The sequence below is a fragment of the Theropithecus gelada genome, chromosome 14 (genome assembly GCF_003255815.1).
Source record: "Theropithecus gelada isolate Dixy chromosome 14, Tgel_1.0, whole genome shotgun sequence".
In the NCBI taxonomy this organism is placed as follows: Eukaryota; Metazoa; Chordata; class Mammalia; order Primates; family Cercopithecidae; genus Theropithecus; species Theropithecus gelada.
The window spans coordinates 55,492,789-55,518,815 of record NC_037682.1 but is presented as its reverse complement, the minus strand read 5'-3'; the positions used below and the strand labels follow the sequence as shown (position 1 = coordinate 55,518,815).

General features: G+C 36.3%; 1 protein-coding gene across 1 annotated transcript in view; it reads right to left on the bottom strand.

The window, feature by feature from the left end:
- Positions 1 to 26,027, bottom strand: part of SBF2 (SET binding factor 2) — a 523,750-nt gene that overhangs the window by 256,315 nt on the left and 241,408 nt on the right. The window contains exons 4-6 of the mRNA XM_025356625.1: positions 10,023 to 10,145; positions 8,762 to 8,872; positions 7,438 to 7,543 (exon numbers count right to left, since the gene is read on the bottom strand). Of these exons, the coding sequence (XP_025212410.1) occupies positions 7,438 to 7,543; positions 8,762 to 8,872; positions 10,023 to 10,145 (340 nt within the window). The remainder of the gene's footprint in view (positions 1 to 7,437; positions 7,544 to 8,761; positions 8,873 to 10,022; positions 10,146 to 26,027) is intronic.

Here is a 26,027-nt window from a genome sequence, read left to right as displayed (position 1 = left end):
ACAATTCTTAGAGAGAAGAACAAAGGAAATGCTATCATTACATTTAGACCTTTCACAGGAAAACTAGTCAAGGCTACAAAAGGATCTTATAGTCTTATCTGCTTCCTGTCTGTGCTTTGTAAAATCTGCTACCACCACTACCCCCAACTCAGCTCGAGAACTCTGATAATGGCCTAATATTGGCCTTTGACAAAGTCCAAACAAAATGGTGATAACAGAATGCCTTTACATAGAATTATCGCCACCATATGCTTTGGAAACAACAACTCTGCACACTGCACTGCATCTTTCTTTCTGCTTTCCTTCCTTATCTTTTCCCTATTCTTTCCCAGAAAAAAGTCAATTTACAACACGCAAGCAAAAGATAATGAAGCTGAAAATACTAGAGAGTAAAATAATATAACAAAATTTGATCTTCAAATGAGCAATTATTATGTATTCCAGCACACTTCATCAGTACACAGAAAAATCTTCTACAGTATGATTATGACTTCCGCATAGCTAGTGCATTCTTTTATTTATTCAATAAACACTGATGCCTTTTGCACCTGAGGCATTATGCCAGATATAGAGTACACAATAATAAGACATGTAAGTTTTAGGAAAAACTTCTTATAAACAAACAGGGGAAAAAAGCATAGGAGAGAATTTCTGTAACATCCCTGAAGATATAATGGAACCAATATACATCAGCCCTGGACTGCCTACCTGTAAGCAGACTTTTTGTTATGTGAGAAGGATAAAATCTGTATTTTGCTTAAATATATATATTTTTAAGGTTTTTAAAAAATATTAGGTATGCACATAAAGGACATAAATAATTTTACAAGTTTAAAAAATCTTTTTATTATAAAACACAGATACAGGCCGGGCGCAGTGGCTCAAGCCTGTAATCCCAGCACTTTGGGAGGCCGAGGTGGGTGGATCACGAGGTCAGGAGATCGAGACTATCCTGGCTAACATGGTGAAACCCCGTCTCTACTAAAAATACAAAAAACTAGCCGGGCGTGGTGGCGGGCGCCTGTAGTCTCAGCTACTTGGGAGGCTGAGGCGGGAGAATGGCGTGAACCCGGGAGACGGAGCTTGCAGTGAGCCGAGATCACGCCACTGCACTCCAGCCTGGGAGCACAGCAAGACTCCGTCTCAAAAAACAACAACAACAACAAAAAAAACACAGATATAGAAAACCACCCAAATCAAATGTATGGCTCAATACATTATCTTAAATATACCACCCATATCAAGAAAGAGAACTTTGCCAGCAACTGTAAAAGCCTCTGGAAGCCCCTTTTATGTGCCCCCCAATCATAATCTCCTTTCTACTGCCAAGAGTAACCATGCTTTTATTTAATATTATCCACTTTCCTGATTTTTTCTATAGGCAGTTTTTATCACCCAAAAGTACATCTGTAGACACTATAGTTTAGTCCCACTCTATTAAAAAGTTGGATGTCTTTTAAATTTCTTTCAATCTCGAGGTTGAGGAACCTCTAGATTGTTAAAGAACCTGGGACATTTGACTAGGAGAGTTTCCAACAGCCTGGATTTTGGCAATTACATTCTCTTGGTGCAGTTTAACATGTTCCTCTATTTTCTACATTTTCTGTGATCAGACTCAGGTTTAATCCCTCTGGCAAAACAATAAGTAGTGTTTCGTAAGGGTAGACACATAATACTTGCTTGTTTTTCTTTTTGTGGTAACAGCTGTTGATACTTAGATCTTGGTTCACTGAGGATTGCAAAATGATACTCTATTTCTATCATTTCTTTTATGTTTATTAATTAGAAGACTTTCTAAAACAGATAATTGCCCTCAACTACTATTGGTTATCATGATTTTTTCTTTACTGATAAGTTTTCAAGATAAATTGCTCTTTATGATATTCTGAGGTAGGTGACAATTCCTTTTAATTTAATTTAATTTTTTTTTGAGACGGAGTCTCCCTCTGTTGCCCAGGCTGGAGTGCAGTGGCCGGATCTCAGCTCACTGCAAGCTCCGCCTCCCGGGTTTACGCCATTCTCCTGCCTCAGCCTCCCGAGTAGCTGGGACTACAGGCGCCCACCGCCTCGCCCTGCTAATTTTTTCTATTTTTTAGTAGAGACGGGGTTTCACCGTGTTAGCCAGGATGGTCTCCATCTCCTGACCTCGCGATCCGCCCGTCTCGGCCTCCCAAAGTGCTGGGATTACAGGCTTGAGCCACCGCGCCCGGCCCGACAATTCCTTTTTAATATTATGAATTCATGGATCTTAAAATATTTGCTGGGTTTCAACCAGCTGCAATTATTGTAATTTTTGAAGCTCAAATTCTATCAGCTTAGGTCAGTTGTGAGCCTCTTCAAGATGGCTCCTGAGTTCTTTTAACAAGCCTCTAACAGTAATTTTTTTTTTAATTCTCATACCATAAATTCACCATTTTAAAGTATACAATTCAGTGGTTTTCAGTGTAGTCACAAGGCTGCACAAGCACCATTAGTATCCAATTGTAGAAGAATTTCATTCCTCAAAAGAAACCCCACACCCAATGGCAGTTATTTCTCATGGCCCCATCCCTCAAGCCCCTCATAATCACTAATCTGCTTTGCCTCTATGTGTTTGCCTAATTCTGGACATTCCACATAAACAGAATCACAGAATATATGGTTTTTGTGCCTAGTTTCTTTTACTTAGCATGTTTTCAAGATTCACCCAGCTTGCAGCACATATCAATACTTCATTCCATTTTGTGGCTGAATAATTTTCCATTGTGCAGATATATCACAATTTGTTTATCCATTCATCAGCTGAAAGACATTTGGATTGCTTCCACTTTTTGACTCTTATAAATAAGGCTGCTATGAACATTCATGTAAAAGTTTTGGTGGGAATATATGTTTTTCTTTTTTTTAAGAATCTGATACGTTTTGACATATGTACATACTTATAAAACCATCACCACAATCAAGACTGTATACACAAATATCATCCAGAAAGTTTCCTCATGTCCCTTTGTAATCTCGCTCTTCCTATCCACAAAACAACCAGTGACCTGTTTCCATCACCATAGATTAGACTACATTTTTTAGAACTTTAGAGAAACCGAAACATACGATATATAATTTTTCTGACATTTTTCATTCAAAATAATTATTTTCAGGTTAATCTATGTTGTGTGTATCAGCCATTCATTTTTCATATAGCTTAGTAGTATTGCATCATATGAATATACCACAGATGTTTTATCCATTTCCATAATCAATTATCCGTTACCACTGGTGGACATTGAGTTTGTCTCCAGTTTTTCACTACCATAAATAAAATGGCTATGAACATTCACATACAAATATTTTCATGAACATTTTTAAACTTAAAAATAATAGTCAAACTATGTTCCAAGATAGTGGTACCATTTTATATTCCTATTAGCCATGAATAAGAGGTCTAATTCATTCACATCTTCCCCAGTACTCAGGGAAGCACTCTGAAGTCTCAACACAAAACGCTCCTCCCCCTTCTCACCAAGGGATAAGCCTCAAGTTGTGTGCCTTCTTCCAATCACACCAAGCTGTGTAGGTCACAGCAAGTGTCTCCCCAAGCCCCTTCTTTGTTCTTTGTTCTCAGCTACCCCAGACATCCAAACTATGTCAGCTCCTGCTTGTACTTCCAATGAGGCAACACAGAAACAAATCCCTTAGGCAGCTTGCTCAACAGCCAGAATTTGGGATGCAAGCTCCACTCTTCCCTCCTCCCTGTACCCCCAAGCCTTAGAGAGTTGAGGAAGGGGCTGATACAGGTAACATAAAATTGCTCTATTTACACATTTCAATGCTGCTATTCTCTGCTTTGTGCAAGTCTGAGGTACTGTAATTTCTTAACTAGAATCTGGAATTGTCATGCAGGGATTTTTGTCAGTAAATCTTTGTTAAATCAGTGTTTCTGTCAGGGAGGGAGGACTGGAATTTCCTATTCCTCTATCTGGTTAATGTCACTCCCAAATTCTCAGTCTTGACTATTTCCTTCACTATTTTAAATATAGTTATTTTAATAACTGCATCTGATAACTCTATTTGCTAAAGTCCCTGTGGTCCTTCACATTGTCTATGGTTTCTTTTGCATTTCTTTCATATAGTTTTGATTCTCACGTTTCTGGTTATTTTTGATTGAGTACAGGGCAGGTATATAAAAATTTAAAGATAAATTGGAGGTCTAGAATGTAGTTATCTTGTTTCAGAGAGGATATACTTTTACTTCTATGAGATGGATAGACAGTAGCATCAAGGATTACCTTAATCCAACTCAAGAAACTGAAATGATTTCAGGCTGTAATGTAGTTCCCAAGGGAGCCAATCTACTTCTGATTTACCCACTCCTAGGCTGTGGCCTTTTATGGTCTCAACTCAAATTATGAGAGCTTCATTAAAAAAATCCACCTTGGTAAAACTTGAATTCCAATTTTCCCTCTTCCCCATAAGATATCAATAGTACTGATCAGCTTCTCAGCCATTTCTTCAAAAATCAACATGTGCCCTTAGGAAAAAATGGTCCCAAATGTTTGGCTCACTTCATTTTCTCTTGGATTGTGGTTTGGCAATTATTTACTGGGTCTGATGCCTTCAAGCAGATCTTATTTTTATTTGTTTATTTTGAGACAGGGTTTCACTCTGTCACCCAGGCTGGAGTGAAATGGTATGATCTTGGCTCACTGCAACCTCCTCCTCCCGGGTTCAAGCGATTCTCATGCCTCAGCCTCCTGAGTAGCTGGAACTACAGGCGCCTGCCACCATGCTCTGCTAATTTTTTCTATTTTTAGTAGAGATGGGGTGTCAGCACGTTGGCCAGGCTGGTCTCAAACACCTGCCCTCAAGTGATCCACCTGCCTTGGCCTCCCAAAGTGCTGGGATTACAGGCATGAGCCACTGTGCCTGGTTTAGCAGATGTTGTTTATATTTGTGTATCTTTTCAAGTTGACATTGTTAAGAGGATTATTCTGAATTACACAGGCCACCATTACTGGCAGAGAGGTCTGGGTTTTATAAATGAATACTTTATCTACAGTTTTTTTTTCTTTTAAAGTATTGGGGGTAAAATTTTTTCTGGTACCTAAACATCAAACAAACTGCAGGATGCTTAATATCCCTGGTCCTTGATGCTAAATGCTGGTTACAACCTTCTCCTCTCCTCCCCACTCACAACTCATTGTAAAACTAAGACCGTAGAGGTTTATAAGGTACTCATTAAGTTCACGAAAAATGGTAGCATTTGGAAATGTGAAATAATTTCATTTGTGAAATATTTGTGTCATATCCTTCTATTCCTCTTCATAGTAAATCTCTGCTTTGACCCTTTAGAGGTATGCAACCTTTTTTTAAAGTAAAAACGTCAAGTGAATGGTGCTTGGCTAAAATCAATTAAGTCAATGGTTAGTAGGGAACACGGACAAGCTGCATGCAGGTAGTCCATGAATCTACTAAATTTACTTCCAGGCTGGGTGCAGTGGCTCATGCCTATAATCCCAGCACTTTGGGAGGGCAAAGCAGAAGGACTGCTTGAGCCCAGGAGTTTGAGAACAGCCTGGGCAACATGGCAAGACCCTATCTCTATAAAATAAAAAATTAAAAAAATTAACTGGGCATGATTGCATATGCCTATCATCCCAGCTACTCAAGAGGCTAAGGACGGAAGATTGCTTGAGCCCAGGGTGTTGGAGGCTGTAGTGAGCTGTGTTCATGCCACTGCATTCCAGCCTGGGTGACGACTAAGAGCCTGTCTCCAAAAATAAAATTTTTTTTAATTTCCAAAAGTTTGTGGAGGGAGAATGTAATCAACAAGATGTTCTTTGGAGATATGCCACCAGGAAGGGATTATGATTTCATATTAAATAGATATGCATTAAATATCTAATATGAAATGAATTTAAAGAAAATAGCTTTAAATATTTTAAGGCTTAACTATGATTGCTCAATGAGTAAAAACTTGCACTAATTGACAAAAAACTATATATTTACAGTGTACAATGTGATGTTTTGAAATACGTACACTTTGCAAATAGGCTAAATTGAGCTAATTAACATATGCATTACTTCACATACTTTTTTTTGTGGTAAGAACACTTAAAATCCAGTCTCTTAATGATGTTCAAGTATATAATACATTGATATTAACTGTAGTCACCATGTTGCATAGTAGATATCTTGGTATTTCTCCTAATTGAAATTTTATATTCTTTGACCAAAGGGAAATATTATTTTAGAGTTGGCCTGAGAAGAGGCAAATGTAGCTGGAAAGAATTACTTTGAAATTGAGATCACCATTCATTTTAATTCAGATATTAGAAGATTCTATTTATATTTATACTAATTTCCTCTAAGGCTTTCTAACTTTCACTGATTGAAGTTAAAGCAGAAGAATATGGACAGGGACACTGATGAAAAGGGTGGTAAGTTACAGAGCAAAACTAAGAGCAAAATTCAACAAGAGACAAGAGGGAAGCAAGAGGGCAGAATTTCTGTGCAAGAAATTAAGAATTTCATGAAGAGGCAGGGTATGGACCTTAGGGAAGGGAAGATTTCAGCATAACTAGGAAAAGACAAACACAGATGGAGAACAATGAGAGTGGGACACTCATAGGCAGGTATATATAAAGGACAAATCAGAGGTAACGTAAATGGGAATCTTTGGGCAGCCCTAGTTTGAAACATCCTCATTTTTGTTATATTTTTCTTAAATAATGTAAAAGCTGTCCAATGTACAGTAGACACTTTCTAGAATCCTCCCAATCTTTCATCCTAGCCATTGCTGAAAAACTGGAGATAAAGTCCTCATATAGATGGTGGGATGAGAAGAATGAGACTCATAGTCCCACCTGACAAGGTTTCTATAAAAGCAGTTCATCTACGGAAATGCTAAATATATCATCTATTCGTCTTTTAGCATAAAGAAAATGTGTCCACTTTCTTTCTTTCTATGTCAGAGTACAGAGGCACCATCACAGCTCACTGCAGTCTTGAATTCTTGGGCTCAAGTGATACACCTGCCTCAGCCTCCCTAGTAGCTGAGATTACAGTGTGCACCAACATGCCCAGCTAATGTTTTAAAAATTTTCTGTAGATATGGGATCTCACTATGTTGTCCAGGTTGGTTTCAAATTCCTGGGCTTAAACAATCCTCCTGCCTCGGCCTTGCAAAGTACTGTGATTACAGGCATGAGCTACCACACTCATCCCATCCACTTTCTAAAAGTCTAACTGACCTAAGAAAAAAAGGGGTCTGGGTTAAAATTTTTAAAAAGAATGAACACTAGGTAAGATCAGGACCCACAAAATTATATATATCTTATATATAAAATATTTAATGGTTTAAAAAATATTTTCTTGATTCATGTGAGGTGATGTCAACTTAAAATAAATCCTTTAATCACAGGTTTCTACAAGATGACATTGAAAATGGGAGAAAAGACATACCCAATTGCTGGAACAGGAGAGCCACACTAGTGCCCGTGACAGGAAGGCTATCATGTAAAGGAGTCTGGATCAGCTGTCTATCTCCTGCACCCAAAGAAAACAGCTTCTGCAGAATGGGAGAAACATACACACACAAACACACACACACACACACACACGCACACGATTTCAGACATTTTTTAAAAAATAAAAATATCTTTGATGTTCATTTTTAGAGCAAACAACCATATAAGATCCAATTAACAGATACAAAGGGCAACAATGGATACCCCATAACATTTAAGTTCTTTGTATACTTAAGTGGCATAAGAAAATTCAGTGGTTGAAAGTTGCAAATCTAGTAAAGATAAGACACAAAAATCACTGATAATCATAACTGGCTAAAAAATAATGAAATATTAAAGTCAACAACATTAATAAAGGCTCATAAAGCAATTCAAGTTTAGAATCATCTGTGATCAAACTCACATTTAATGTTCTGCCCTTTAAGCAGAGGTAGAAGAATGAAGGAGGAGAGAGCAAGAGAGAGAGAAAAAAAAAGGATAAAAATTTAAGACAAAAGACAATGAGAAAGACAGAAGAGAAGTAAAAAGGTGAAGGGCAAGAAAAAGAAATGCCAATCTCACTATAAGCAGGATCTTTGTCAGATTGAAGACAATGTGATTTTTAGAAGGCTGTCCTCTTCCCCAATATTATATAAGAATAAGCAAAATAAATTATCAACTATTCATTTTTAGGGTTTAAGGAAAAAATCTATTCTTTTAAAAGTGTGGTTGACCAAGAAACAATAAATAAATCATAGCAGCAGAGATTATTTTTTTACTTTAGAGACAAATATGAAAATCTCAAGACATACAGAATACATGAATCTATTAATAAGTAGTTACAATGTAACAAAGAACTGTATTGAGAGTTTTCTTAGCGTTATCTTCTAATTTTTATCACTCCAACATTTTTCAATTTAGGTTAATAAAAATCAGGTGTAACTATATACAAGAGTAAGAAAGGTAAAAGAGCATATTTAAAAGTTCAACTTAATATATTTCCAAGAAAATACAAACTGCAGTTCAAGTTACACGAAATATGACTTCTAATTATGCTATGTGAAAGACGAACCCTGTGTTAAAATTAACCTCATGACCTAAGAAAAGAATGGAATCTTGAGTGTCTAGAAGGCAGACCATGGGGACAATGCTTAACTAAACTAGGATCTTCCCTAAAACAAAAATATTTAAAGAATTCTTTCTTTCACCATAAATTAAATTAACTGGAGGAGAGGGGAAGAGAAACAATCCTTCTCCACCCCTCTTTCTATTCTATTTACCTGAGACCCTCCAGCCGCTGGGACAAGGCAGGCACAAAGGTTAGCAATTAGACTTTCCAAGGAGACATTCAGGCTATCCACATACACGGTATAGATCAAACCCAGGCAAGCCTGCAAAAAGATAGATACATGTAATTATTTCATGGAAAAAGCATTAAAAATAAATTGTTATGACATCTGTTCTAGGATAATTTCTCTTTGAACCTAGTAAAGCATATTATACAGTGAACATGGAATACATTTTAAACAGCAAAAATTAAGTTTATTAAATTTTCCTTAGAACCAGAACCTCCAAATGAGCTTCTGAGATGAGTTTATGGAAAGCAGAAATCCACAATTTGTAAAACAGATGTTTGTGCTCTGATAACTACTTTAGCAAATCTGTAGCACTAATATTGTTTTTGCCTCAACTTAGTTTGTTAAACTCCAAATCTCAAGATAAAAACTTAGAAATTTTATCTTGTTTGGTGGTTCTTATAAATCTGGAATGCTTATTCTACAGAAAAATTTAACATGTGAATTGTAAGAAAGGATTGCAAAACAGAGACAAGATTGTAAGATTAACACTGAGTTCAGAAGAAGGTAGGTGGTAAAACAGACATAATGCAATCTTTATGAATCTCTTTCAGTATAGCGAAATTTGTGACTTTGAAAACTTAGTATTTGCTTGGAGTTACCCATTGTCATTGAAATCTTGGCACTAAATTAATTCTTTCTTAACATAAATAATCTCAATTTCTGGAAAAGTTTTACAGAAATTTTATGTTAGCACAAACATTTACAAATGAATAAAAATTTCCTCTTATGTTTGAAAATTCTGTGTTTCTAAAATAAGAAAATAACTGGAAGCAGTATTTTAAGGTATTTTGATAGAAATATGATCAGAATTATTTGAAATCTCAAACATTCATCCTATTTACTTAAACCTGATTCCGCGTAAGGTGAATAAACATACATAAAGTTGTTAAATCACTCATGCATTTACATTTACTATAGGTAATCAAATTATTTCTTTAGGATGTATACATTCTGGATTTAATAAATGTGGGACCTACCCTTAGAAGTTTTAGTAGTCACATTAACTTATTCAGGTATTTATTTCATCCAACATGAAAATATTTCTTCTGTTCATGCTAACTGTATTTCATAGATGAATTCCTAAATCAATCTAACAATATTTTCAATCCAAACAACTTGTACCATGGTTCACTCAAGAGACTCATACAATAATACAAATTAATAATAACTATGTGTTCTTTACCCTAAAAATTTCTGGATAATATAATCTGGATACCAACACCAGACTTTTGGGAGCAAACACTTCTGCAGGCTGAATTAAACCAGACACTTCTGCTTCACCTTCAATCTCTTCCTTCTTTGTTCCCTAGAAAAAGAGACACTGAAATCAACAAACAGAAGGGATTTCCTAGACTCATAATTCACAAAAGATGAACATCACCTTAAACATAACTTATACAAATTCAAAATTAATTATAAAATATAATTTAAAAAATCAAACTACAAATAAAGAATAGACTTTAAGAGCAATCTAAAAGTAAAGTAGACAAATTATGAAGCAGGGAGTAGTTATTACATTCTTGAAAAGCTCCTTAAGCTCTGGAAATATAACACAACTTTATTTGAGCATTTCCGTTCTGAATGAATCAAAGGCAAATAAGACATGTTCAAATTATTTTAAATAGTGACCCAAGCAATTTAAAATTATACTCACTTAGATGAAAAGTTAAAAAATGATATTTAAATGAAAAGTCAGTTTTCAAAAGAAGAAGATCTGTTTTGGAAATACGATGCTAATTTTCATTTTGGTTTTTCTACTTGTCTCAATCTTTCAAACAAGGATTCTAAGGCTTGCAGAATGCTTGGTGCTCAATGCTCTTGGCAGTAAAGCACAATCGGCTCCAAATTGCTTTTGTTCATAAGCAACAATGCTGATATTTTGAGAAAAGTGAACTTTGTTTTTGTTTTTGAAACAAGGTCTTGCTCTGTTGCCCAGGCTGGAGGGCAGTGGCACAATCACAGCTCACTGCAGCCTCAACCTTCTGGGCATAAGGGATCCTCCCACCTCAGCTTCCTGAGTGGCTAGAATCACAGGCACACGCCACCATGCCAGGTTAACTGTTTAGTTTTTGTAGAGACAGGGTCTCCCTATGTTGCCCAGCTGATTTCAAACTCCTGAGTTCAAGTGATGCTCCTGCCTTACCATTCCAAAGTGCTGGATTATAGGTGTGAGCCATCATGCCTGGCTGAGAGAACATTTTTACATACAAAACTGAATTTCAAAATGTATTTAATGCCACTGAACTGAATACTTAAAAATGGCTACATGGCAAATCTTACATATATATTTTACCACAATAAAAAAGGCTTAAAACAATACATAAGTTTTAATAACTAAACACGAGTTAATAAACTTGGAAAAATATGATTCTCCCACTTAACAAACCAAAAAATCCTGATTCCCCTCTTTTTAATAGCCTATATCTCACTGTCAACAAATCCTGATTTCTTACCTACTCTATTGCTACCATAACACTGTGAGCTACTATAATCTCTTGTGTGGATTACTCTAGCAGCCTCCCTTCATCTCCTTTATTCTTCTTTAGCCCCACTTTGCTTCCTTGCTGCTCTTTAAACACACTGGGCATGCCCCCATCCACTGATCTACGCACTTCTGTGTTATTCCTTTGCCTAAATACTCTTTCCACAGATATTTTAATGACTCAATTCCTCATCACTTTCAAGTTTTCATTCAAGCATCTTCTGCTCTGCTAAGCTTTTGCTGACAACATTATTTAAAACTGCAATGCCCTAACACTCTCTACCCACTTTCTCTGCTTTATTTTTCTCCATGGCACTTGTTACTATCCAACATATTGGATATCTATTTCACTTATCTTGTTTTTTAGTTTGTCTGTCAACCACACTAGCACATGCTCCCATAAAGGCCAGGATTTCAGTTTTGTTCAATGGTGATCTCCCAGTTCCTAAAATAAGGGCTGGGCCCATAGTTGATACTTAATATTTATTCATTGCATACATGCATGAACACATTTTCTTGGCATAGTTTTTTGAGCATTTTATCAAGGGAAGTCTTTTCCCCCCTATTCATAGAGGCCAAGAATTATATTTTCTATTTCCTTTAGAGCTCATTTAGTTTCTATTACAATGCAATATAACAGTATTAGATGTCTGTGGAATGCGCACATCCAAAGGGAACTGTTTACTTTTTGTATGTATGATAAAGGCCATATGCTCTTGAAAGATTTTCATTTATTACAAAGCAAAAACAAAAATTAGGTTGGTTGGTTTCTGGAATCCTTAGAAATAATAAAAATGTGATGAATATGAATTTACCAAAGATTTCCACACTTAATGAATCATATTCTTCATGGATTACCAACAAATTCAAAATGACAAAAGAATGACTAAAATTCTTGGAAGAGATAAAGCTATCCACATTTTTATGGGATTGTGATAAATGCCCTAGAGTACCATTAGAAGCCAGCGAGAGTAAGTAGATAACCATTTCAAATATATGACCATTAATTTACTTTGACCAAAACACAAAATAGAATGCCATTGGTCATTTCTTAAAGTTGCTCTTCAATTAAACACTCACCAAAAGAAAAAGTTATTAACAAGAAAGAAAGGCCGGGCGCGGTGGCTCACGCCTGTAATCCCAGCACTTTGGGAGGCCGAGGAGGGCGGATCACAAGGTCAGGAGATCGAGACCACGGTGAAACTCCGTCTCTACTAAAAATACAAAAAATTAGCCAGGCGCGGTAGCGGGCGCCTACTGTAGTCCCAGCTACTCAGGAGGCTGAGGCAGGAGAATGGCGTGAACCCGGGAGACAGAGCTTGCAGTGAGCCGAGATTGCGCCACTGCACTCCAGCCTAGGCGACAGAGCGAGACTCCGTCTCAAAAAAAAAAAAAAAAAGAAAGAAAAAGGTCCAATAGAGTGAAAATCAGTATTAAGTAAAAAATAATTTTTATTTATATCACTTTTTATTATAGATGTTGACTTTTCCTTTGTAAATGTGCTACAAATCCTAAAATATTCTTAGTTCTTAATTTTAGTATCTCTAGGAATGCAATGTCCCAAGTTTAGAGAAAAATTCTTATTTCTGCTTTTAAAGCAAAATGTACTGCTGTGATTAAACGCACACACACACACCCCCCCCAAATAAACCCCAAATTTGTTAGGTAAAATAAAGTTTGTTATAGAATGGTAAAGTGACACTTTTGATAAAATTTTTCTAGAAATAATTTATTATGTAAGAGGAATACTCCCTCTTCTACACAGCTGCTAGATATATCCTGTGTAATAATTATATAATGACACTAGTTTTATTTGGTGTGTGTTTTACAATGACAGATTTCACCTTCTGAAAAGATGTGAGAAACTTAAAAATAAGCAGGAAATTCAAAACATAGTTTATGAATATGAGATACTCTAATAATGCTTCTAAATTCAGTATTTTTCAGTATAAAACAGTTTCACATATTTTATCCAGCTGAACAATATTTTAAAGGCTTTGCCAACTTAAGATTATTTCTTCTCATTAAATTGGCCACTTAAAGATTATTCCTTGCTTTTAGTAGGTCTCATTAAAGATACAAATTTAACTTAAACACTGTTTACTCAATTATCTCACATTGACTTACAAGGTCAATATATATCATAATCACATGCCACAACTTGCCCATTTGTAGATATCTTTGCCTACCAATTACTACTATGGATTACATTTGCCAGTGATTCCCAGCTTCTGTGTAACTTATATTATGTGTAGTTCATAGTCTCTGTGCTTCAATAATATGGGATAAATTAGTACTCACCATATCAATCTGGACTAAAAGTGCTACTACTGCTTCTAAAACATATCCTGAGACAAAAAGTACTAGATTGCTGATTGCATGCAATAACTCGATGTAGCAGATCAGCACAAGCTTTAAGGAAGTTTATCTTACCATTCAGGTTGAACACTTCAGCCTCATCTTTGTTGTATCTTGATGCTTAACTTTAATATCAAAATAACTGTCAAGTCCTGACCCTTCTATCCTTAAAGGACCTGTGGCATCCAACATCTCTGTGCTATGTTCATTTTTAACAATACTGTATCACAGTAAAAGTCTTCCCACAGCATTTCTTAAATAATCACTTATAAAAAGAGGATAAAATTAATTCCACAAGTAAAACATTTTCAGTCCTAAATTTCCTTTCCAAAATGTAATATATAGCAATTGTACCACTATATAGAATTGTCTCAGTAAAGCAATTTAAGAACTTAAAAATTTTCCAGAATTGGAAATAATGGAGCCTAAGTAGTTGCAAAATTCTATAAGTTCTAAAATTCTCCCCAAAACCCTTCATTTCTTGCCAAATAATATTTTAATCATGTTGACATGTCCACATGATCAAACCAGGTTTGCCCTTTCATTGGTCTGGAAAATAATGAATACATAAGAAATACACATTTTAGGATAACAAGCCTTCAAACCATCTAGGCCACCAGTCTTCAGTTCAGAATCAAGTTTACCTCTAGCAAAGAGAATATACTGCAGATTTTGCCCTTCAATAGCAGAGCCCTGGGGCTCTACAGTATTCAGAAGACAGGACAAATTCAATTATATGTCTACCATATATCTGCTCATAAAGAATTCCGGTTTTAGCATGTAGTGAGCCAAGATCGCACCACTACACTCCAGCCTGGGCAATAGAGGGAGACTCCGTCTCAAAAAAAAAAAAGAATTCTGGTTTTAGTGGCACTAAAATAGGAAGTGTTTTCTCCTGGAACCTAAAAGACATTACTGAGCAAAAGGGTCTCCTAATCAAAGAATGTTGGAAACAATACGTTAAAAAGGTTGCTTTACTGCAGGATTTCTCAAATTTTGATATGAAAGTATTGTTTGTTCAATTCAAAGCACAGTATTTGTCAAAATTATTGGATCTCTACATTATGGCACATCAAGAAGACCTGGTGCCCTATGGAACACATACTGGGAAATGCTGTCATGAAGTATTATATGATACAAAATGTCAAAACCTTGTTTAATGACCATGTAATGTGGCATATTAAAATACTGCATGAAGAAACAGGACATTTGGTTATAAACAAGTGTCATGCAATAAATTCTACAACACACATTCATCCAAAAAGGACTTCTTCAAGGAGAACTACAATCCACTGCTCAAGGAAATAAGAGAGGACACAAACAAATGGAAAAATATTCCACACTCATGGATAAGAAGAATCAATATCATGAAAATGGCTATACTGCCCAAAGTAATTTATAGATTCAATGCTATCCCCATGAAGCTACCACTGACTTTCTTCACAGAATTGGAAAAAACTACTTTAAAACTTCATATGGAACCAAAAAAGAGCCCACATAGCCAAGACAAGCCTAAGCCAAAAGAACAAAGCTGTGGGCATCATGCTACCTGACTTCAAACTATACTACAAGACTACAGTAACCAAAACAGCATGGTACTGATACCAAAACAGATATATAGACCAATGGGACAGAAAAGAGGCCTCAGAAATATCACCACACATCTACAACAATCTGATCTTTGACAAACCTGACAAAAACAAGCAATGGGGAAAGGATTCCCTGTTTAATAAATGTGTTGGGAAAACTGGCTAGCCATATGCAGAAAACTGAAACTGGACCCCTTCCTTATATCTTATACAAAAATTAATTCAAGATGGATTAAATTCTTTTTTTTAAGATGGAGTCTCGCTCTGTCACTGAGGCTGGAGGGCAGTGGTGCAACCTCGGCTCACTGCTAGCTCCGCCTCCCTGGTCCACACCATTCTCCTGCCTCAGCCTCATGAAAAGCTGGGACTACAGGTGCCCACCACCACACCCAGCTAATTTCTTTTTTTTTTTTTTTTTTTTGTATTTTTACTAGAGATGGGGTTTCACTGTGTTAGGATGGTCTCGATCTACTGACCTCGTGATCTGCTCACCTTGGCCTCCCAAAGTGCTGGGATTACAGGTGTGAGCCACCGCACCCAGCCTAAAGTCTGAAACGTAAGACCTAAAACCATAAAAACCCTAGAAGAAAACCTAGGCAATACCATTCAGGACATAGGCATGGGCAAAGACTTCATGTCTAAAACACCAAAAGCAATGACAACAAAAGCCAAAATTGACAAATGGGATCTAATTAAACTAAAGAGTTTCTGCCCAGCAAAAGAAACTATCAGCAGAGTGAACAGGTAACCTACAGAATAGGAGAAAATTTTTGCAATCTACTCATCTGACAAAGGGCTAATATCCAGAATCTACAAAGAACTTAAATTGACAAGAAAAAAACAACCCCATCAACAAGTGGGTGAAGGATATGAACAGACACTTCTCAAAAGAAGACATTTATGCAGCCAACAGACACATGAAAAAATGCTCATCATCACTGGTCATCAGAAAAACGCAAATCAAAACCACAATGAGATACCATCTCATGCTAGTTAGAATGGCGATCATTAAAAAAATCAGGAAACAACAGATGCTGGAGAGGATGTGGAGAAATAGGAACACGTTTACACTGCTGGTGGGAGTGTAAAGTAGTTCAACTATTGTGGAAGACAGTGTGGCGATTCCTCAAGAATCTAGAACTAGAAATATCATTTGACCCAGCCATCCCATTACTGGGGATATACCCAAAGGATTATAAATCATGCTGGTATAAAGACACATGCACACGTATGTTTACTGCGGCACTATTCACAATAGCAAAGACTTGGAACCAACCCAAATGTCCATCAATGATAGACCGGATTAAGAAAATGTGGCACATATACACCATGGAATACTATGCAGCCATAAAAAAGGATGAGTTCATGTCCTTTGCAGGGACATGGATGAAGCTGGAAACCATAATTCTCAGCAAACTAACACAAGAACAGAAAACCAAACACTGCATGTTCTCACTCATAAGTGGGAGTTGACAATAAGAATACATGGACACAGGGCAGGGAACATCACACACTGGGGCCTGCTAGTGGGTAGTGGGGTTAGGGGAGGGATAGCATTAGGAGAAATATTTAACACAGATGACAGGTTGATGGGTGCAGCAAACCACCATGGCACATGTATACCTATGTAACAAAACTGCATGTTATGCACACGTACCCCAGAACTTAAAGTATAATAAAATTTTTTTTTAAAATTTATTTATTATTATTATACTTTAAGTTGTAGGGTACATGTGCATAACGTGCAGGTTTGTTACATATGTATACTTGTGCCATGTTGGTGTGCTGCACCCATCAACTCGTCATTTACATCAGGTATAACTCCCAATGCAATCCCTCCCCCCTCCCCCCTCCCCACGATAGGCCCCGGTGTGTGATGTTCCCCTTCCTGAGTCCAAGTGATCTCATTGTTCAGTTCCCACCTATGAGTGAGAACATGCGGTGTTTGGTTTTCTGTTCTTGTGATAGTTTGCTAAGAATGATGGTTTCCAGCTGCATCCATGTCCCTACAAAGGACACAAACTCATCCTTTTTTATGGCTGCATAGTATTCCATGGTGTATATGTGCCACATTTTCTTAATCCAGACTTACAAAGAGACTTAGACTCCCAGACAATAATAATGGGAGACTTCAACACTCCACTGTCAACATTAGACAGATCAACAAGACAGAAAGTTAACAAGGATATCCAGGAATTGAACTCAGCTCTGCAGCAAGCAGACCTAATAGACATCTATAGAACTCTCCACCCCAAATCAACAGAATATACATTCTTCTCAGCACCACATCGTACTTACTCCAAAATTGACCACATAATTGGAAGTAAAGCACTCCTCAGCAAATGTACAAGAACAGAAATTATAACAAACTGTCTCTCAGACCACAGTGCAATCAAACTAGAACTCAGGACTAAGAAACTCAATCAAAACCGCTCAACTACATGGAAACTGAACAACCTGCTCCTGAATGACTACTGGGTACATAACGAAATGAAGGCAGAAATAAAGATGTTCTTTGAAACCAATGAGAACAAAGATACAACATACCAGAATCTCTGGGACACATTTAAAGCAGTGTGTAGAGGGAAATTTATAGCACTAAATGCCCACAAGAGAAAGCAGGAAAGATCTAAAATTGACACTCTAACATCGCAATTAAAAGAACTAGAGAAGCAAGAGCAAACACATTCCAAAGCTAGCAGAAGGCAAGAAATAACTAAGATCAGAGCAGAACTGAAGGAGATAGAGACACAAAAAACCCTCCAAAAAATCAATGAATCCAGGAGTTGGTTTTTTGAAAAGATCAACAAAATTGAAAGACCACTAGCAAGACTAATAAAGAAGAAAAGAGAGAAGAATCAAATCGACGCAATTAAAAATGATAAAGGGGATATCACCACCGACCGCACAGAAATACAAATTACCATCAGAGAATACTATAAACACCTCTACGCAAATAAACTGGAAAATCTAGAAGAAATGGATAATTTCCTGCACACTTACACTCTTCCAAGACTAAACCAGGAAGAAGCTGAATCCCTGAATAGACCAATAGCAGGCTCTGAAATTGAGGCAATAATTAATAGCCTACCAACCAAAAAAAGTCCAGGACCAGATGGATTCACAGCTGAATTCTACCAGAGGTACGAGGAGGAGTTGGTACCATTCCTTCTGAAACTATTCCAATCAATAGAAAAAGAGGGAATCCTCCCTAACTCATTTTATGAGGCCAACATCATCCTGATACCAAAGCCTGGCAGAGACACAACAAAAAAAAGAGAATTTTAGACCAATATCCCTGATGAACATCGATGCAAAAATCCTCAATAAAATACTGGCAAACCGGATTCAGCAACACATCAAAAAGCTTATCCACCATGATCAAGTGGGCTTCATCCCTGGGATGCAAGGCTGGTTCAACATTCACAAATCAATAAACATAATCCAGCATATAAACAGAACCAAAGACAAGAACCACATGATTATCTCAATAGATGCAGAAAAGGCTTTTGACAAAATTCAACAGCCCTTCATGCTAAAAACGCTCAATAAATTCGGTATTGATGGAATGTACCTCAAAATAATAAGAGCTATTTATGACAAACCCACAGCCAATATCATACTGAATGGGCAAAAACTGGAAAAATTCCCTTTGAAAACTGGCACAAGACAGGGATGCCCTCTCTCACCACTCCTATTCAACATAGTGTTGGAAGTTCTGGCTAGGGCAATTAGGCAAGAGAAAGAAATCAAGGGTATTCAGTTAGGAAAAGAAGAAGTCAAATTGTCCCTGTTTGCAGATGACATGACTGTATATTTAGAAAACCCCATTGTCTCAGCCCAAAATCTCCTTAAGCTGATAAGCAACTTCAGCAAAGTCTCAGGATACAAAATTAATGTGCAAAAATCACAAGCATTCTTATACACCAGTAACAGACAAACAGAGAACCAAATCATGAATGAACTTCCATTCACAATTGCTTCAAAGAGAATGAAATACCTAGGAATCCAACTTACTAGGGATGTAAAGGACCTCTTCAAGGAGAACTACAAACCACTGCTCAGTGAAATAAAAGAGGACACAAACAAATGGAAGAACATACCATGCTCATGGATAGGAAGAATCAATATTGTGAAAATGGCCATACTGCCCAAGGTAATTTATAGATTCAATGCAATCCCCATCAAGCTACCAATGAGTTTCTTCACAGAATTGGAAAAAACTGCTTTAAAGTTCATATGGAACCAAAAAAGAGCCCGCATCTCCAAGACAATCCTAAGTCAAAAGAACAAAGCTGGAGGCATCACACTACCTGACTTCAAACTATACTACAAGGCTACAGTCACCAAAACAGCATGGTACTGGTACCAAAACAGAGATATAGACCAATGGAACAGAACAGAGTCCTCAGAAATAATACCACACATCTACAGCCATCTGATCTTTGACAAACCTGAGAGAAACAAGAAATGGGGAAAGGATTTCCTATTTAATAAATGGTGCTGGGAAAATTGGCTAGCCATAAGTAGAAAGCTGAAACTGGATCCTTTCCTTACTCCTTATACGAAAATTAATTCAAGATGGATTAGAGACTTAAATGTTAGACCTAATACCATAAAAATCCTAGAGGAAAACCTAGGTAGTACCATTCAGGACATAGGCATGGGCAAAGACTTCATGTCTAAAACACCAAAAGCAACGGCAGCAAAAGCCAAAATTGACAAATGGGATCTCATTAAACTAAAGAGCTTCTGTACAGCAAAAGAAACTACCATCAGAGTGAACAGGCAACCTACAGAATGGGAGAAAATTTTTGCAATCTACTCATCTGACAAAGGGCTAATATCCAGAACCTACAAAGAACTCAAACAAATTTACAAGAAAAAAACAAACAACCCCATCAAAAAGTGGGCAAAGGATATGAACAGACATTTCTCAAAAGAAGACATTCATGCAGCCAACAGACACATGAAAAAATGCTCATCATCACTGGCCATCAGAGAAATGCAAATCAAAACCACAATGAGATACCATCTCACACCAGTTAGAATGGCAATCATTAAAAAGTCAGGAAACAACAGGTGCTGGAGAGGATGTGGAGAAATAGGAACACTTTTACACTGTTGGTGGGATTGTAAACTAGTTCAACCATTATGGAAAACAGTATGGCGATTCCTCAAGGATCTAGAACTAGATGTACCATATGACCCAGCCATCCCATTACTGGGTATATACCCAAAGGATTATAAATTATGCTGCTATAAAGACACATGCACACGTATGTTTATTGCAGCACTATTCACAATAGCAAAGACTTGGAATCAACCCAAATGTCCATCAGTGACAGACTGGATTAATAAAATCTTTTTTAAAAGTACACTTTATTCAGAAGATGACTTGCAATAGTGTTCTGTGGGACATAATTTAAAGTGTATCTGCTATGAACAATATTAAAATATATCTTTAAAATCAGACATAGTTAAAATGACAGAATAAGAAAAATAATACAGTAGTGGAAGATATTTAAAATCTATGCTACCTGCTTCATTTTATAAATCAGTAATCACATGCCCAGAGAGATGAAATGACTTGCCAAAGTCATACAGATCATTAAAGGCATAACTGGGATTAACAAGCCAAGTCTTCTCTTAAGCTACTTCTCCTTTCAGTATCTTATACTCTTCTGTGTAAACTTTGTAAGAAATAACATATTAGTTCAAATAAGCTGTTTAAGATAACATCTGAGAAGCCAAACTGCCAATCTGAAAAGATGTTCAGATTTGTTTTCCTTTAATTATATTTGAATGTAGTAATCTTTGTTTTAAAATGAAATAGTAACAATACACAATTCTCACTACAGCCCTTCCTAGCTTGAAATTGTTGTCAAAATTTAAGAAAAAGTATTTGATGTTGAAGGATTCTGGAAACTTACTCCTAAAAGTTTCTCCTGCTGTTTTAATGTCTTATATCATTTTAAGCATGTAGTACCAATTAATCATAGTTAATTCAGTGATAGTTTTTTCCTACAAAGTACAACTGTGAGGGACACCAAGGTGAATGTTAAGATCCAGCATTCTGTCCATTTGCCAATTCTCATTTCAAAAAGGGGGAGGAGAAGACAGATGCTTTGGTAAAAAACATAATCTTCACCATCCATACTCTAAGGAGAATCCCATGTGGATATTTGCAAAGGTTGTAAATTATCAAACTATAGAATAAACTCAGAACATACAAGTCTCCCAATTTTTTCTCTGTGTGAATTGTTACACATGCTGGTTTTCACTAGACTCTAACAAAGTCTAGTCTTGTTGAATAAGACCTAAGAATTAGTCTCTAGAATGCTACCAAGTGTAAAGTTGATTACAATATCAGCAAGCCCAATTCCCAAACGCCGCTATTTCTAACTTTTAGTTCAAAGAGTTTTATTACCTTGGACTAAGTTTTTCTTGAAGGAATCAAGATTTTTCCAGATATTCATCACAGTTATTCATAATACTGACAAAACAGGAAATACATGTCCATCAGGGGATTAATTAAACCTACCCATATGGTCAATTAGTGTACAGCAATTTTTGTAAAAAAAAAAAAAATCCTTTTTATTGGAAGAAAATATGTCCATTTTTTTCTGTTCTCTCAATTTTTTTCCTGCATGTTCTTTCTATGTTTTCTACAATGAGCATAGTTTACTATGATAAACAGCGGGACAGTGGGGGTGGGGAGTACCAAAAATGATTGGGTTGTAGTACTTCAGCTAATCTATATAATGTTTTGTATGTGGTGTTCTCCACTGTTTTATAACATATAGAGATGAATTTTTTTTTTTTAGACAGAGTCTCACTCTGTCGCCCCGACTGGAGTGCAGTGGCGCGATCTCGGCTCACTGCAAGCTCCACCTCCCAGGTTCACGCTATTCTCCTGCCTCAGCCTCCTGAGTAGCTGGGACTACAGGCACCCGTCACTACGCCCAGCTAATTTTTTGTATTTTTCTTTAGTAGAGATGGTTTCACCATGTTAGCCAGGACAGTCTCGATCTCCTGACCTCGTGATGCGCCCGCCTCGGCCTCCCAAAGTGCTGGGATTACAGGTGTGAGCCACTGCGCCCGGCCTAGAGATGAATTTATAAATTCCTTTTTATGACTCCATTTTCCAGGTAATTACTTAACTACTTGGAATTAATTGTATGATATTATGTTTAAATTTATTTTGTTTTCTCAAATAGCTCATCAACTGTTTAAATAATATTTGTTGAAATATACACATTCCATTGATTTATAAAGCTTCTATTGTTGGATACTGATCTATACACAATAGAGTCTGCTCCTGGGTATCATTTTTGTTCCCATAATTGTTTTTATCCTTGACACTTAATTCTTGAACCTATAGCACACTGATACAATTTTCGCAGGTTTGTAGTAAACGTGGTTATTATTTGGTCCTTGGAGCCACAATCAATCAAGCACTTCAACTTGGTACTGAATGTCCCTAAGTAAGCCTCATCTGTAAAATGGAAATGTTAAAACCTATCAAATGCTGTTTTGTGAGAATAAACTATATGTGAGTTAAATAAAACAGAATGAAATAAAGTGTTGTGAAACTTTTAGCACAGTGCCCAGAACGTAAGACTTTAATTTAGCATAAGCACTACAATCTTTTTTCCTTTTCACAAGCTTTTTGTTTGAATTGTTCTTTTTCTTTCCCTTACTCTAGGTGTTGGCTCTTATTAAAATGTCCACTGAGTCTTTTAAACTCCGTATGATTTATTCCAGTTGCTTGGTCTGCAATTATTATCTATTTCACTGAATGATACTTAGCATATGGTACTTTGGAATGTTTTTGTACTTAAGTTTTGGTTCTGCTTCCTAAGCTAGATTTGAAGCCCACTGAGATGGAGAAACATATCTCATGCTTTCTATGTCTCTCCCTCTTTTTTCCTCATCTCATCTCTCGAAATTACAAAATTCATTCCCTCTCTCTTTCTTTGATGACAATTTGATGACATACCAAATGTTCTCACTGAGAACTGCATAATTATCACTGATTCAGAGACAAGTATATAAACATATGAAATAACTTTAAAAAGATACAGAACTAAATTTAAATTTTAGATATTTAAAATTTTATACTTAATATATTTTAAGATAATCAACTTATTATTTAGTTAAGTCATAAAAGTCAATGTAAATCTATCATATTTTACTGATTACTTAAAAAAATTTAGGATCACATTACCTAGTTGAGTAATTTTGGGAACATATTATCAAAAGTTTAATGCCAAAGGTTTGCTTATGATTACTGACAGTGTTACTGTATCTTGGAAAGATAACAGAGCTAACATTTTTAAAGTTGCACAATCATATTTTGGATGGTGTATGTCCCTAAGTTCCCCCTCTTTAGGATTCCAAATAATGTGTCATAGTATATTTGGTATGAAGTAATTCACACCAAACAAGAATTAAAAGATCTATTTTGAACTGATGATATGATCCAAAAAGAAAAGAAAAACACATTTTTAAAGGGACGTAAACAGTTCATGCCAAAAATGAAAACAACTTTACTGATGACCAAGAAAGAAACATCTTCTGGGTTCTATTTTTTTTTTCAAATTCTGCCTCATTGTTTGTCCCTCTTTCCGACCAAGCCCAAAAGACATTAACTTATGTTTCCAGAAAAGTGATCTTACAATTCTGGCTAGTACTTAAGTACAATTATATAGAATCCAGAATTCTCACAATCTATCTACATTTTTAGAATCTTGGAAAAATCTGGTATGAAGCAGACTGTAACCTTCTGTAAGGTGATCGTAAAAAATAAATTATGATTTCTGGGTCCACTGAAAATAGCAAGTAGGAAAATATCTAAGCTAAAAAGAGAAATAACTTTTGACATACAGATTCAAACTACACAAGAACCCAGATCTTAGCTTCTAATATTATTCCCTACTCAAAACAGCCAGACTCCTTGAAGAAATGGCTGATTTCAAGGCAGAGGCAGGGAAGGAATAAAATGATCCTAGATCAACTCGTTATGATGAAAAGTTAAAAAGTACTTTTTCTAAAAGGACATCTGTGAAAAGAACACGGAAATCTGTCTGAGTGGTGCACACTGGTCAAATATGGGATAATTTGTGCATTAAAATAATAAAAAGCATTAATGATTTATATATTATTGGGGGAAAAAACCTGAATCCACGAGTCTATAGCTCAAATAGACAGGAAGAGAGAATTCTAGCTTATAGTAAAAGGTCGATTGCTGACTGCTAAATATAGAGGGAGTATGGAGTTAGAAAATAATCATTTTTTGTTATCAGTATCAAAATTGCTGTAGGCAAGAATCATTAGTAAATGCTGAATCTAGGGGAACATGATTGATGAATAGTAGGATATTTGCATAGTCTTAGAATGCCTTCCAGTAGACTGATTATTAATTGCAAAGATAAAAATAGCCACTATAAAGTGGAGAAATCTGACAATCATCTGACCAAGTTACCAAAATTAACATCATCAATGAGGGACAGATAGGCATTGTGTATGGATCACGAGGTCAGGAGATCAAGACCGTCTTGGCTAACACAGTGAAACCCCGTCTCTATTAAAAAATACAAAAAACTAGCCGGGCGAGGTGGCGGGCGCCGGTAGTCCCAGCTACTCGGGAGGCTGAGGCAGGAGAATGGCATAAACCCAGGAGGCGGAGCTTGCAGTGAGCTGAGATCCGGCCACTGCACTCCAGCCTGGGCGACAGAGCAAGACTCCGTCTCAAAAAAAAAAAAAAAAAAAAGAAAGAAAAAAGAAAGAGTCCCTTAGAAGGAACACAGGTAATATTCCAACTGTTGGTGCAGCGCCTGAAACTAACAATGAGAGACATTGCAAACGCAAAATAAGAAACATTGTATTAAAAATGGGGGTGAAAAGTTACATTATTTAAAAATGTCCACATTATAGACAAAGAAAGGCTGCACAACTATTCCACATGGAAAGAGACAAAAGAGAAATGACAACTAAATGCAATATATGTAGTATGTTCTAGATCCTGTACTGGAAGAAAAAAGGGATGGGGGGTGCTATAAAGGACATTATTAGGTCAAATGACAAAACTGGAACATGGATGGTAGGTTTTATTACATTGATGTTAAATTTCCTGAGGTTGATAACTGTACTGTTTACATACTGTTCACGTACCTCTGAAGCATATACTAAATAATTTAGGGTAAGGGTAAATGATACATGCAACTTTCTTTCAAATGGTTCAGAAAAAATAAACTGTGTGTGTGTGTATGGGGGAGAAGGGGAGGGAAGGGAGGGGAAGAGGGAAAAAGGGATAAAGGGAGAAAGGAAGGGTAGGGAAGAAAGACCTCAAATAAATCAATGGGGCAAAATATTACAACAGGTGAATATGGGTAAAGGCTATATACATGTTTGCATTATTCTTGCAACTTTTCTTTAAGTTTAAAATTATTTCCAAATTAAAAGTTTGAAAAATACCCAAGAATTCCTAGAACCTATTTATAAACATCTGCTATTAATATAATGTCAATATATTGCCTTTCTGATAGTTTGTCTAGAAGAAGAGGGGTTAATAGTGAAGAGGGAGAATCTAAATAATTATAGTTAGTTTCATTAGATAATTCCAAGGAGTTGTGAAGCAATACCCTCAAGAATATGGAAATAACAGAAAATATTGAATTCTCAGCATTAACTTAAATGCTAAAGATCAACAGAGAAATGAAAGGCCAATAAAAGAGACAAAGTGGTTCTTGGGTAG